This window comes from Dryobates pubescens, chromosome 41 (assembly GCF_014839835.1).
Source record: "Dryobates pubescens isolate bDryPub1 chromosome 41, bDryPub1.pri, whole genome shotgun sequence".
NCBI lineage: Eukaryota > Metazoa > Chordata > Aves > Piciformes > Picidae > Dryobates > Dryobates pubescens.
Window position 1 is genome coordinate 206,154 of NC_071652.1, and position 14,271 is coordinate 220,424.

The window sequence follows — 14,271 nt, forward strand, 5'->3', positions numbered from 1 at the left end:
GCCCGGTGGGGGGAAGGGTAGCAGCCAGGAGAGCTCCGGGCAGGGCTGGTGGCTGCCTCGCAGCTCCCAGGCTCCTCCAGCAGCTCTATAAAAGGTTCTCCTCGCAGCGGGGCTCAGCGGCCGCGGCACAAAGTTGTCCTCGCCGGGGAGCTGAGTGAGTCCGGCTCCGGCTCGGGCTCTGCCCCGGCGGGGCTGGGGGCTCTGGGGGGGTCTGAGGGGTCTGGGAGTGCTGGGGGGGGTGGGTGGGGGGTGGTGTCAGGGAGCTCTAGGGGCTCTGTTAGCTCGGGGGGGTGTCTAAGAGCCCTGGGGGGTCTGGGGGCTCTGGGGGGTCTGGGGGCTCTGGGGGTCCCTAGGGGGTCTGGGAGCTCTGTGAGCTCTGGGGGGTCTGGGAGTGCTGGGGGAGGGGAGGGGTGTCAGGGAGCTCTGGGGGCTCTGTTAGCTCGGGGGGGGGTGTCTAGGAGCCCTGTGGGGTCTGGGAGCTCTGGGGGGTCTGGGGGCTTTGGGGGGCTCTAGGGGGTCTGTTAGCTCTGGGGGGTCTGGGGGTCCCTAGGGGGTCTGGGAGCTCTAGGGGGTCTGGGAGCTCTGGGGGTCTCTAGGGGCTCTGTTAGCTCTGGAGGGTCTGGGGGTCCCTAGGGGTCTGGGAGCTCTAGGGGCTCTGTTAGCTCTGGGGGGTCTGGGAGCTCTGGGGGTCTCTAGGGACTCTGTTAGCTCTGGGGGCTCTGGAGCTTGGGGGGGGTCTGGGAGCTCTAGGGGGTGTGGGGGCTCTGGGGCCTCTGGGGGGTCTGGGAGCTCTGGGGGTCTGTAGGGGCTCTGTTAGCTCTGGGGGGTCTGGGGGCTCTGGGGGTCTCTAGGGACTCTGTTAGCTCTGGGGGCTCTGGAGCTTGGGGGGGGTCTGGGAGCTCTAGGGGGTGTGGGGGCTCTGGGGCCTCTGGGGGGTCTGGGAGCTCTGGGGGTCTGTAGGGGCTCTGTCAGCTCGGGGGGGTCTGGGGGCTCTGGCGGTCTCTAGGGGCTCTGTTAGCTCGGGGGGGGGGGGGGTCTGGGAGCTCAGGGAGTTCGGGGGGGCTCTGGGGACCCTGGGGGCTCTGGGGGCTGCTGCTGCTTTTGTCACCTGTAGAGGAAATAGGCTGTGGGGAAAGCCCTTAAATGGGGTGGGGGGAGAGGGGGGGGGGTGGGTATCCCGGGGGGGGGTGAGCATCCTGGGGGGTGGGCATCCCGGGGGGGGTGAGCATCCTGGGGGGTGGGCATCCCGGGGGGGGTGGGCGTCCTGCAGAGGTTTAGGGGCTGGGTTCCCTCACTCTGACCTGTGCCACGCTGCAGGGTCCTGAGGTGGCTTTGAGAGCATGGCACAAGGGGCACCTGTCCCTGGCACCCAAAGGAGCAGCAGGAGCAGGGAGAGCTCGGTTGGGTTCCCCTCTCAAGGCTTCCTTCCTCCTCTTCCTCCTCCTCTCCCTCCTCCTCTCCCTCTTCCTCTTCCTCCTCCTCTCCCTTCCAGTCCTGCCAAAGCCTCACCACGATGCGGCGCTGCCTCCACCAGAGCCTCCCCCCGGCCTGCCAGGACACTGTGCCCACCAAGTGCCCACTGCTGTACCCTGCCAGACACCCAGCACTGCCCTCCTGGCACTCCATGCTCTGCATCTCCCAGCGAGCGCCCCCCTGCGCCCCCCTGCAGCAGCTGATGCCCCCCAGCCTGTGCCAGCAGCGAGTGCCCCCCTGCGCCCCCCTGCAGCAGCTGATGCCCCCCAGCCTGTGCCAGCAGCGAGTGCCCCCCTGCGCCCCCCTGCAGCAGCTGATGCCCCCCAGCCTGTGCCAGCAGCGAGTGCCCCCCTGCGCCCCCCTGCAGCAGCTGATGCCCTCCAGCCTGTGCCAGCAGCGTGTGCCCCCCTGCGCCCCCCTGCAGCAGCTGATGTCCCCCAGCCTGTGCCAGCAGCGAGTGCCCCCCTGCGCCCCCCTGCAGCAGCTGATGCCCCCCAGCCTGTGCCAGCAGCGTGTGCCCCCCTGCGACCCCCGGCGGCAGCCCCTGCCCGAGTGTGTGCCCCAGGGCCTCCTGCAGCCGCCCTCGGTGCCCCTCTGCGTTGCCAGCTGCGTGCCCCGCTGGCGCCGTGCCCCCTCGGGGGTGCCACAGGAGCTGCGTGTGACCCAGGGGGTGCCCCAGCCGCGCCGTGCCCGCTCGGGGGTGCCACAGGAGCTGCGTGTGACCCAGGGGGTGCCCCAGCCGCGCCGTGCCCGCTCGGGGGTGCCACAGGAGCTGCGTGTGACCCAGGGGGTGCCCCAGCCGCGCCGTGCCCCCTCGGGGGTGCCACAGGAGCTGCGTGTGACCCAGGGGGTGCCCCAGCCGCGCTGTGCCACCGAGGGGGTGCCACAGGAGCTGCGTGTGACCCAGGGGGTGCCCCAGCCGCGCCGTGCCCGCTCGGGGGTGCCACAGGAGCTGCGTGTGACCCAGGGGGTGCCCCAGCCGCGCCGTGCCCCCTCGGGGGCGCCACAGGAGCTGCGTGTGACCCAGGGGGTGCCCCAGCCGCGCTGTGCCACCGAGGGGGCGCCGCGGCAGCGCTGTGCCAGCTGCGTGCCCGCCGGCCCCCCCCAGCAGCAGGGCGGCACCGGACCTGTGCCCAGCGGCGTGCCCCGGCGGCGTGCCCCCGGCTCCGGCTCCTGCCAGGCTGCCAGCGCTGGCGCCCCCCAGCGGCCCTGCGCCACCCCCGGTGTGCCACAGCAAGGGGCCAGCAGGTGGGTGCCCAAGTGGATGCCACAGCAGCAGGGTGCCAGCAAGTGTGCCTCTCAGGAGTGTGCCACCCACTGTGCCCCAGAGCTGTGTGTGACCAAATGTGTGCCCCAGAGGCTGTGTGCCACCCAGTGTGTGCCAGAGCTGTGTGTGACCAAGTGTGCCCCTCAGCAGTGTGCCACCCAGTGTGTGCCCCAGCAGCAGTGTGCCACCCAGTGTGTGCCAGAGCTGTGTGTGCCCCAGTGTGTGCCCCAGCAGCAGTGTGCCACCCAGTGTGTGCCAGAGCTGTGTGTGCCCCAGCAGATGTGTGCCACCCAGTGTGTGCCAGAGCTGTGTGTGACCAAGTGTGCCCCTCAGCAGTGTGCCACCCAGTGTGTGCCCCAGAGGCAGTGTGCCACCCAGTGTGTGCCAGAGCTGTGTGTGACCAAGTGTGCCCCTCAGGAGTGTGTCACCCAGTGTGTGCCCCAGAGGCAGTGTGCCACCCAGTGTGTGCCAGAGCTGTGTGTGCCCCAGTGTGTGCCCCAGCAGCAGTGTGCCACCCAGTGGATGCCACAGCAGGGTGCCACCCAGTGTGTGCCCCAGAGGCACTGTGCCACCCAGTGTGTGCCAGAGCTGTGTGTGACCAAGTGTGCCCCTCAGGAGTGTGTCACCCAGTGTGTGCCCCAGCACATGAGTGCCACCCAGTGTGTGCCAGAGCTGTGTGTGACCAAATGTGTCCCCCAGAGGCTGTGTGCCACCCAGTGTGTGCCCCAGCAGCAGTGTGCCACCCAGTGTGTGCCAGAGCTGTGTGTGACCAAGTGTGTGCCCCTCAGGAGTGTGTCACCCAGTGTGCCCCACAGCTGCGTGTGACCCAGTGTGCCCCCCAGCTGTGTGCCCCCCAGCAGTGTGCCCCCCAGCTGTGTGCCCCCCAGCAGTGTGCCCCCCAGCTGTGTGCCCCCCAGCTGTGTGCCCCCCAGCAGTGTGCCCCCCAGCTGTGTGCCCCCCAGCTGTGTGCCCCCCAGCAGCAGTGCCAGGCAGGAGCAGTGAAGCTCTCCAGCCTCTCCAAGAGGTACTGCTCAGCACCCAAGGGACCCTGGCAGGAGGCACCCAAAGGACCTTGGCAGGAGGCACCCAAGGGACCTTGGCAGGAGGCACCCAAAGGACCTTGGCAGGAGGCACCCAAGGGACCTTGGCAGGAGGCACCCAAGGGACCCTGGCAGGAGGCACCCAAGGGACCTTGGCAGGAAGCACCCAAGGGGCCCTGGCAGGAGGCACCCAAGGGACCCTGGCAGGAGGCACCCAAGGGACCTTGGCAGGAGGCACCCAAGGGACCCTGGCAGGAGGCACCCAAGGGACCTTGGCAGGAGGCACCCAAGGGGCCCTGGCAGGAGGCACCCAAGGGACCTTGGCAGGAGGCACCCAAGGGGCCCTGGCAGGAGGCATCCAAAGGACCTTGGCAGGAGGCACCCAAGGGACCTTGGCAGGAGGCATCCAAAGGACCTTGGCAGGAGGCACCCAAGGGGCCCTGGCAGGAGGCACCCAAGGGACCTTGGCAGGAGGCACCCAAGGGACCTTGGCAGGAGGCACCACACTTTGGGCAGGTCCATGGCAGGAGGCTGAGGTCACCTCTGAGGCTCTTTCTCTCCTCTCCCCGCTGCTGGCACAAAATTCACCTCCAAGGGGCACAAAGGTCTCCCCCAAGGGGCACAAAGGTGGCCTCTAAGGGGCACCTCCAAGGGGCACAAAGGCCACCCCCAAGGGGCACAAAATTCACCTCCAAGGGGCACAGAGGTGACCTCCAAGGGGCACAAAGGTGGCCTCTAAGGGGCACCTCCAAGGGGCACAAAATTCACCCCCAAGGGGCACAAAGGTCACCCCCAAGGGGCACAAAGGTGACCTCTAAGGGGCACCTCCAAGGGGCACAAAATTCACCCCTAAGGGGCACAAAGGTCACCCCCAAGGGGCACAAAGGTGACCTCTAAGGGGCACCCCCAAGGGGCACAAAATTCACCTCCAAGGGGCACAAAATTCACCCCCAAGGGGCACAAAGGTGACCTCTAAGGGGCACCCCCAAGGGGCACAGAGGTGACTTCCAAGGGGCACAAAGGTCATCCCCAAGGGGCACAAAGGTGACCTCCAAGGGGCACAAAGGTGGCCTCTAAGGGGCACCCCCAAGGGGCACAAAGGTGGCCTCTAAAGGGCACCCCCAAGGGGCACAGAGGTGGCCTCCAAGGGGCACAAAGGTCATCCCCAAGGGGCACAGAGGTGACCTCCAAGGGGCACAAAATTCACCTCTAAGGGGCACAAAGGTGGCCTCTAAGGGGCACCCCCAAGGGGCACAGAGGTGACCTCCAAGGGGCACAAAATTCACCCCCAAGGGGCACAAAGGTGACCTCCAAGGGGCACAAAGGTGGCCTCTAAGGGGCACCCCCAAGGGGCACAAAGGCCACCTCCAAGGGGCACAAAATTCACTTCCAAGGGGCACAAAATTCACCCCCAAGGGCCACAAAGGCCACCCCCAAGGGGCACAAAAGCCACCCCCAAGGGGCACAAAGTTCACCCCCAAGGGCCACAATGGTCACCCCCAAGGGGCACAAAGGCCACCCCCAAGGGGCACAAAGGCCACCCCCATGGTGACCTCCAACAACCTTCCCTTCAGAAGGTCCTTCCCTGCTTTCCAACCCCTGCAGAGCCCCCGGAGCACAGAGTGGGGGTCTCTGGCTGGGGTGGGGGTGGGGAGGGGAGGTTGGCTCTCTGCTGAAGGTCTTTAGAGGGTGCTGAAGGTTTTGGGGGTCGGCTGGGGGGGGGGGGTGGGTGTTTTGTTTTCAGTCACTTTGGTGACTTGAAGCCAAGGTTGAAACCACAAGCTTGCAAGAGAAGGGCAAAGAGCCTGGGAGCCAGCAGTGGCAGGGCTGGAGCAGGTCCCCTGTGGCCTCCCCAGTGCCTGGAGCTGCTGCCTCCAGTGCCAAGAAGCCAGAGAGGTTCTCTCTGCTCTTCTGCTGGCTTCAGACACTCCAATAAACATCTCCTGCCTGAGCCCCGGCTGCGAGCTGTCCTCTCCTGGCCCTCTGGGAGGTTCCTCCCCGTGCAACCGAGGGCTGCAGAGCCCAAGGAGTCCTCTCCTCTCCCCTCCCTCCCTCCCTCCACGGGGAGGGCAAGGAGCAGCAGCAGCTCCTCCTGGCCCTGAGCAGCTCATGGGAGGCAGCGAAACAAACCTTGCCAAATGCCCAGGAGGGTGTGAGCAGGCCTGGGGACGCTGCCCTGCATCCTGCCCTGCCTCCACAGCCCTGCCCTGCTGACCTTGGGCACCAGCCTGGCTCACCCCCTGCAGAGCCAAGAGGGGCACCCAGCAGGGTGGAGGTGGCACCCGGCTGCTCAGAGGGGCAGGGGGTGGGCAGCAGAACCTGTGCCAGGCGTCCCCCTGAGTGCCCATGGCCCTCACCCCAGCAGGGATGCCCTCACCCCTTCCTCTCCTTAAAGCAATGGGCACCAGGGGGGTCTGGGGAGGAGCTGCCCCCTCCCAGAGGAGCCCAGGGCTCCAACCTGGGTCACTCCCTGCAGAGCCAAGAGGGGCACCCAGCAGGGTAGGGGTGGCACCAGGCTGCTGAGAGGGGCAGGAGGGTCTGGGGAGGAGCTGCCCCCTCCCAGAGGAGCCCAGGGCACCAGCCTGGCTTACCCCCTGCAGAGCCAAGAGGGGCACCCAGCAGGGTGGGGGTGGCACCAGGCTGCTCAGAGGGGCAGGGGGTGGGCAGCAGAACCTGTGCCAGGCGTCCCCCTGAGTGCCCATGGCCCTCACCCCAGCAGGGATGCCCTCACCCCTTCCTCTCCTTAAAGCAATGGGCACCAGGGGGGTCTGGGGAGGAGCTGCCCCCTCCCAGAGGAGCCCAGGGCACCAGCCTGGCTCACCCCCTGCAGAGCCAAGAGGGGCACCCAGCAGGCTGGGGGTGGCACCAGGCTGCTCATGGGGGCAGGGGGTGGGCAGCAGAACCTTTGCCAGGTCTCCTCCTGAGTGCCCACTGATGCTCAGTGAGGCAGCAGTGCCCATGGCCCTCACCCCTTGCTGTCCTTAAAGCCAAGCAATGGGCACCAGGGAGGTCAGGGGAGGAGCTGCCCCCTCCCAGGGGAGCCCAGGGCACCAGCCTGGCTCACCCTCTGCAGAGCCAAGAGGGGCACCCAGCAGGCTGGGGGTGGCACCAGGCTGCTCAGTGGGGCAGGAGGGTCTGGGGAGGAGCTGCCCCCTCCCAGGGGAGCCCAGGGCACCAGCCTGGCTCACCCCCTGCAGAGCCAAGAGGGGCACCCAGCAGGGTAGGGGTGGCACCAGGCTGCTCAGTGGGGCAGGAGGGTCTGGGGAGGAGCTGCCCCCTCCCAGAGGAGCCCAGGGCTCCAACCTGGTTCACCCTCTGCAGAGCCAAGAGGGGCACCCAGCAGGGTGGGGGTGGCACCAGGCTGCTCAGTGGGGCAGGAGGGTCTGGGGAGGAGCTGCCCCCTCCCAGGGGAGCCCAGGGCTCCAACCTGGGTCACCCTCTGCAGAGCCAAGAGGGGCACCCAGCAGGGTGGGGGTGGCACCAGGCTGCTCAGAGGGGCAGGAGGGTCTGGGAAGGAGCTGCCTCCCCCCAGAGGAGCCCAGGGCACCAGCCTGGGTGCTGGAGGGGCCCAGGAGGTCACCTCAGAGGGGGGGTCTGGAGCTTGGCTGGGAGGTGGCTGCGGTGGAATCCGCCTCTGCCCTCACCTCTGACTCAGGCTGAGCTGCCAAGTGACCACACAGCAACGTGCCTCAGTTTCCCCTCAGCTTAATGGAGCCTAATGACAGCCCCCAAGAGCAGTGGCCCTCTGCCTCTCCCTGGGATGAAAGGGCTCTGGGGCTGCTAATTAAGGGGCTGGGGGATGACAGGGCAGGGGTGGGAGCAGCAGGTTAATGCCCTGGCAAAGGCCACAGCCAACATCAGAGCCTCCTGAAGGCTTTCCTGAGCCAAAGCTGGATCAGGAGGAGGGTTTATGGAGCCTGTAAAGTGGTGTTAAGCTGTTTGCCTGCTCCCTGCTGCCAGCTTGGCTCCCCAAATCCTCTCCCATGAAACTGGAAAACAAAGAGGTTGGAGTCCAGGGTGAAGGGGAGGGGAGAGGGCAGAGCAGAGAGGGAAGGAAATGCAGCTGGGAGCTGGTGCTTTGGTTTGGGGGGCACAAAGCTCAGCCCAAGGAAAGGAGACCTCCACCTGGCTCCCTGAGAGGCTTGCAGCAGCAGCAGCAGCAGGGAAGATGGGGTTGGGAAATCAGAAGTGGGAAGAAAGAGGCCTGCAGGCTCCTGGGGAATGAAATCCTGCCCTGGGGTGCAGCCAGAGGAGTGTGGGCAGCAGGGCAGGAGAGGGGATTCAGCCCCCTGGCTCTGCCCTGGCTGAGAGCTCACCTCCAGTCCTGCCTCCAGCTCTGCTGTCCCCAACAGAGCTGCTGGAGAGAGGCCAGAGGAGGCCACAAGGCTGAGCCAAGGGCTGGAGCAGCTCTGCTGGGAGGCTGAGGGAGCTGGGGCTGGGCAGCCTGCAGAGGAGAAGGCTCCAGGGGGACCCCAGAGCTGCCTGCCAGGACCTGAAGGCATCCTGCAGATGGGGAGCTGAGCAACCTGCTCTAATTAAAGCTGTCCCAGCTCACTGCAGGGGGGGTGGACAAGATCACAGAAGGGTTTGATTAGAAGGGACCTTCAAGACCATCCAGTCCCAACTCCCCTGCCTTGGGCAGGGACACCTCCCCCCAGCCCAGGCTGCCCAAGGCCTCATCCAGCCTGGCCCTGAGCCCCTCCAGGCAGGGGGCAGCCACAGCCTCCCTGGGCAGCCTGTGCCAGGCTCTGCCCAGCCTCACTGGCCAGAATGTCTTCCTCCTCTCCAGGCTCAGTGTCCCCTCCCCCAGCTCCAAGCCCTCCCCCCTGCTCCTGGCACTCCAAGCCCTTGCCAGAAGTCCCTCCCCAGATGTCCTGTAGCCCCCTTCAGGCACAGGAGGACCTTCAAGGGTCCCCTTCCAGGCCAATCCATCCAAGGCTTCCGTGGCTTTCCCCCTCCCCCATCAGCAGGCAGCTCACTGCACCTCCTCTGCCTCCCTGTGTGGAGCCTCTGCTGACTTCCCAGCGTGCTGGAGCCCCAACCACAGCTGCCAGCTTCCTATTAAAGGGCAGAAACCCCATCCCTAAACACACAACCGAAGGCCTGACCTCTGCTGATGGGGAGCTGACTCCATCCCAGCACATTCCTGGTGGGCACCCAGGCTCACACCACTGCTAATTGCCCTTTGGGTTAGCTCCTGCCTCAAAGAAGGAGCAAAGGCAGGGGGTGGGGAGCGGGGCAGAGGCTGAGCAGCAGCGCAGGGAATGTGCTCTCTGCTTGCAGGACACCAACCTGGCTTGGCTCAGCCTCCCCTCCCCAGGCTGCCACCCTGCTCCTCATGCCCTTTGTTGTGCCAGGGATGTGTCACCCTCCCCCAGCAGCTCCTTCCCTGGCTGCCAGCTCCCTTTTAGGAGCCGTCTTGCCCTCAGCCCAAGGCTTTCTCAGCCCCAGAGCGTCCAGCCCTGCCCCGGGATCGCTGGGGGAGTGGAGGGAGCCTGCGTGCCGCGGTAATGATGGCCTGCAGAGAGCTGCCCAGGGTCCTTCCTGCCTGCTGCTGGCCTGCATTTCGGCGTGGAGCTCCCAGGGAAAGGAGGAGTCCCCCTGGCCTCAGCTGCACTCTGCTGCCTGGTGGCTCTCAGCTGGGAGTGCCAGAGGCATGCAGGATGCTTTGGGCAGCGTGAGAGGCTCAGGAGCAGACCCTTGCAGAGTGGCCCTGGGCACCACCGAGCAGAGTCTGGCCCCAGCCTCTCGCCCCTCCCCCCCCAGCTTTTAGCTCTTGCTGAGATTCCCCTCTGGGGCTGCTCTGCTCCAGGCTCTCAGCCTTTGCTCCAGGTCCCCTCAGCACCTTCCCAGCCTCCCCTGGACTCTCCCCAGCAGCTCCCAGGCCCTCTGCGAGTGGGGAGGGGGGAGCCCAGCCCTGGCCCCAGCCCTCCAGAGGCGTCCTCGGCAGGGCAGAGCAGAGCAGAGGGGGGCAGCAGAACCTCCCTCGCCCTGCTGCCCATCCTCTGCTGCCTGCCCCCCCGATGTCCCTGCAGCGGGAGGTGGGGGCAGGGGCAGGCCAGCCATTCCCAGAGGCACAAAGCTGCACGTGGCTGGGCCAGTCCAGCCCTGGCAGGGCAATTTAGACGTCGCCCAAACCACCACCTCACCCCCCCCGGGGCGCTCAGCCGCTCTATAAAAGCCGTGCCAGCGCCAGGCTCTCCTCGGCGCTTCTCCCCGCTGCTTCTCCCAGATGAAGAGGGTAAGTCTGGCTTCTGCTGCAGCTCCTGAAAGGCTCTTTTCGTTGCTGGGTACCCAGAGCAGGCAGAGGAGCCGCTGATGGCCCTGCCGGAGCAGCATCCTCCGGCTCGGATGCCGCCCTCGGCGCGGCCCCGGCGCCCGCAGAGCCTCCTCCCGCGCCGGACCGAAGAGCGTCGGCAAAGCCCTTCCCAGGACGGAGCCTGAAGTCGGGAGTGGGATTTGGAGGGCTTGGCTGCTTTGCCTTGGTAGTTGCGGTCTCCAGAGGAGGTTGTTGGCTTACAAACGAGGGGCTGGATGCCGGCAGGAGGCAGAGAGGAGCTCTGAGGGGGAAAGCTCCTGGCCAGGAAGCAGCCCGGAGGGACTTGGCTGCTTCTCCCCCTTCGATGGAACTCAAAAGACGGTGGCAGGTGATTCGCAGCCACGCCGGGCAGGGGCTAGGCAGAGGCTGCCAGGCGGTGGAAGGGCGGCAGAGACTCTCTCAGCTTAAGCCTGAAGGTGTTAAAACCTCCCCTGCCTAGGGCTGGGAAAGCAAAGGAGCCGCTGGCAGCGGAGCCCCTCCAAGCCCTTTCTCTTTCGGAGCTGCTTCTCCCCGGGGGAGCATCGGCAGAGGCTTTGTGTGTGTTGGAGGGGGTGGCCACCCAGCGGTGCCAGCTGCTGCCAGCTGCTGCCAGCCCGGGGTTGTTTTGATGAGCTGCTGGTTAGGCTAATTGCAGCGATCAGAGTTTCCTGCTGACAGCATCCCAGAGCCCTGCTGCTGCCGACGGTCGCCCAGGGAGTGCAAACATCTCCTTGGGCTTCTGGACACAAGAAGAGGGTCCAGGGAGAGGGTGGGGGGAGGGAAATGAAGCTTCTCCAAAGAGCTTTCGTTGTGTGGCTTCGAAAGGGAGGTGCAGAAGGCCAGCTTGGATGTGGCCCTGAGCAGCCTGGGTTGCTGAGAGGGGTCCCTGCCCCTGGCAGGGGGGTTGGAACTGGGTGGTCTTGAAGGTGCCTTCCAAGCCAACCCCCTTCCATGGCTCTGTGAGGAAAGACCCCCAGGCTGTGGCTCAGGGCCCCTTTCCCAGGGGTCTGAGGTGGGAATGGCTTCTCCTCCCTCTCCCAGGGCTGGAGGCCAGGGAAGACAACTCACAGGGGTCTGAGGAGGGCCTCCTGGTCCCTTCCTCAAGGGCTGAGGTCTTGGCACCCTTTGCTCAGGGGGTTTCCAGGCTGAGGTTTCACTGCCAGAGCTGCTGTGCCACCGGACCTGCTGCCGCCACGACCAAGCCAGGGCACTGTGGCTGGCTGGCACTCCAGCACTGCAGGACTGGAGGCTGCTTTGGAATGGGGGCAAATTCTCTCAGCTCAGTGACAAGTGAGCAGTTAACCCCTTGGCAGCTTCTCCTCTCCTGCCAGGGCTCCCCCAAACCCCCAGGAGCCCTCCTGTTGCGTTTCCTCTTCCCTCCCCGTGAGGATGCCCACAGCCCCAGCGTGGAGCTGGCCCTCTGAGGCCTGCAGAAGCAGCTGGTGCCAGAGCAGCAAGCTCAGAGCCTTTCCCTGGTGGCTGATTGCCCAGCAGCCCCCCTGGGGGACCAGGAATGGGCAGGCAGGGAGGTCCCAGCTGCTGAGCTTCGCGGTGCCACCGCTCTGCCCTCGCCTCTGACCAGCTAATTGAGGCTCAGCTTGGGTTCACCTGCAGCCACACCTGAGCATTACAGCCTGGGCACACCTTTAATTTGGCCTTGCCTTTCAGCCCTGCTGCCTGGGAGTTGCAGGGCATCTCAGGAGGCTTCCAGGAAGTAGGACAGGAGGGTCACGAGGTCCCTTCTTCGCGAAGCACCTCGCTGGACACTCAGCTGCCCTTTGAAGGGCGGCAGGAAAACTCCCCCCAGGTCGCCTGGCTCCAGCCCTGGATTGTTTCTGGGCTCTTAAAAGCAGGGTGTGGGGCTGGGAGCTGAGAACAAGCTCTGCTGCTCACCTGGGTAGTCACAGCCTGGTCCTGAGTCACTAAGAGCCTCTGACCTCCAGGAGAGCCAGGGTGTGGGCTTGTGGTGCCGAGAGGCTTGGGGGGAAGCTTCAAGTCCTGCACCAGACCATAAAAAAACCCACAATCAATGCCTGGGAAACTGAGTCCAGGGGAGGCTGGGAAGGTGCTGAGGGGCCTGGAGCAGCTCTGGGAGGAGCAAAGGCTGAGAGCTGCCTGAGGCAGCCCCAGAGGGGAGCTGAGCAACGCTCAGCAAGACCTAAAGGAGCTGTGGGGGAGAAGAGGCTGGGGCTGGGCTCTCTCCAGGGGTGCTCAGGGACAGGACACAGGGCAGGGGGGGCACAAACTGGAACCCAGGAGGTTTCACTTAAACCTGAGGAGAAGCTTTGAGGGAAACCTGGAGGGTGCTGGAGCCCTGGAGCAGGCTGCCCAGGGAGCCTCCTTCCCCCAGAGGCTTTCAGGAGCCGCCTGGCTGTGTTCTTGTGCAGCCTGCTCCGTGCTTTAGCAGGGGGGGGGTTGCTGGACGAGCCCACCCTCCAGAGCTGCCTTCCAACCCTTCTGTGATTCTTTTCTCCTGCCCCTTGCCAGGCCTGAGCACCTTCCCTGACCATGCACTACCATGGGGACTGCTACAACCACCTCTGCCTGCCCGGCTCGGCCTGCATCACGGAGACCATCCAGCGCCGGCCCGACGCCTGCAGCACCACCTGCCACCCCCTCAGCGTCACCAAGAGCCCCGTGCCCAGGTGGCAGAGCTGCCCCCAGCCCTTCACCTCCGTGTGCCCACAGCTGAGCGCCAGCCAGGCAGCCCTGCTCTCCTGCCAGCCCTACCTCCAGAAGTGCGTGGTGCTCTCCCCCGAGCCCTGCGACACCGCCAAGCTCCTACCCTGCGGGCAGCCCAGCCTGAAGCTGAGCCCCCTGCAGAGCTTCCAGCCCTGTGAGAGCAACCCCCCCGCGAAGAAGAGGGTGGCCAAGAGCCTCCCCCCTTGCGCCCCCAGGTGCCCAGAGCCCAGCAAGCTCAAGTTCCCACCGTGTGGGATCAGGTCCTCCTCCTCCTCCTGCAAGGTCGGCTGCCGGTCGCGGAAGGTCTCCAAGTGCTCCGCGCAGCGCTGCGCCTCGGGGGCGCTGCGGTCCCTGCAGACCAGCGGCTACTCCCAGCCCCTGCGGGGGGTCACCGAGTGCCCCCCGCAGGAGTGCGCCGCCCACTCCTTCCTGGGGGAGTACGTCAAAGGCTTCCCCTACCAGAAGTGCATGAAGGGCTACCCCACCCAGGAGTACTTCACCTGTACCACCTACTCCTCGCAGCCCTGCCTCGCCAAGTCCCCGCCGCGGCCGCAGCCCCTCCCCTGCCCCCCGGGCCAGGGGGCCAAGGAGCGCTCCTCGCAGCAGCAGCAGGCGGCGGCCAAGCCCTCGCCGGCTCGGGAGGGAGCCAAGCACAGGAGCTGCTCCGCTCAGCCCCTCGGCAAGTCCAAGAGCATCCAGCACTCGGCGCAGCCCCAGGGAGGCGCAGCCAAGCGCTCCGGACACAAGAAGAGTCGCTGCACCTCCCGGTGGCTGTGGTGAAGCCCCCGGAGAAGCCTTCGTGAAGCCAGCCAGGCAGCTGAGGGCTGAGCTGGTTTTCCTCCCTCCCTCCCCCCCCCCCCTCCCACCGCCCCTCTTCCTATCCCTCACTCCCAACCCCGAGGAGCTTTGCCCCTTGGTTACCCCCCCCAGAGCTCGCTGCCCTTCGTCCTGGGTGAGCCCTGCGGCAGGGAAGGAGGTGGTGGGAAGCTCAGGGGCCGCCCTCCAAGCCCATAAAGCTCTGCTGCAGCACCCAGAGACCTCCCCCCGCCGGGGGTTTTGCCGCGGTTGGATCCCTTCCATCCCCAGGTCGTTGCCATCATTAAACTCGGGCTGCAGCTGGGTTCCTGCTCGCTGGCTGATTTCTTCCCCCGTGGTTTCTAACTGCTCCTCACGCCTGCCCCCGGTCGAAAGAGCCACAGCACAGCTCCCTCCTGTCGGCCCTGTGCTGGCAGCGAGCCGTGGCAGGAGCAGAGGGAAGCAGAGGGAAAGGGAAGCTCCGAGCCCAGCTCTTCCTGGCCAGGAACGCTGCCCCGGGCAGCAGGAACAGGCTTGGCTCAGCGGTTGAGTTCCCCACCATAGGCAGGGCAGGACCAAAGCTCCAAAGCACAGAGCCTGGCACCCCTGCCCCTGCCCACCCCAGGGCCTGGCACCCCAACCCACCACAGAGCCTGGCACCCCTGCCCCTGCCCACCCCAGGGCCTGGCACCCCAACCCACCACAGAGCCTGGCAC

General features: G+C 66.3%; 2 protein-coding genes across 2 annotated transcripts; both read left to right on the plus strand.

The window, feature by feature from the left end:
* Positions 1-1,513: 1,513 nt before the first annotated feature.
* LOC128899177 (MAGE-like protein 2) lies at positions 1,514-10,224 on the plus strand. The gene is made up of 3 exons (XM_054177523.1): positions 1,514-3,532; positions 3,598-3,798; positions 10,054-10,224. Exons 1-3 carry the CDS (start codon positions 1,514-1,516, stop codon positions 10,222-10,224), a joined length of 2,391 nt encoding a protein of 796 aa, XP_054033498.1.
* Positions 10,225-12,586: 2,362 nt separating this feature from the next.
* Positions 12,587-13,540, plus strand: LOC104297480 (uncharacterized). The gene has a single exon (XM_054177524.1). The coding sequence runs from the start codon at positions 12,587-12,589 to the stop codon at positions 13,538-13,540; it is 954 nt and encodes a 317-aa protein (XP_054033499.1).
* The last annotated feature ends 731 nt before the right edge of the window (positions 13,541-14,271 follow it).

What these genes read in the sequence shown, in the direction of transcription:
- LOC104297480 (XM_054177524.1), top strand. Translation starts at nt 12,587, where the DNA reads ATGCACTACCATGGGGACTGCTACAACCACCTCTGCCTGCCCGGCTCG.
- LOC128899177 (XM_054177523.1), top strand. Translation starts at nt 1,514, where the DNA reads ATGCGGCGCTGCCTCCACCAGAGCCTCCCCCCGGCCTGCCAGGACACT. An exon ending in AGTGTGTGCCCCTCAGGAGT is followed by an intron (nt 3,533 to 3,597) that starts GTGTCACCCAGT and finishes TGTGCCCCCCAG; the next exon opens with CAGTGTGCCCCCCAGCTGTG. An exon ending in CCAAGGGACCCTGGCAGGAG is followed by an intron (nt 3,799 to 10,053) that starts GCACCCAAAGGA and finishes AGCTCCTGAAAG; the next exon opens with GCTCTTTTCGTTGCTGGGTA.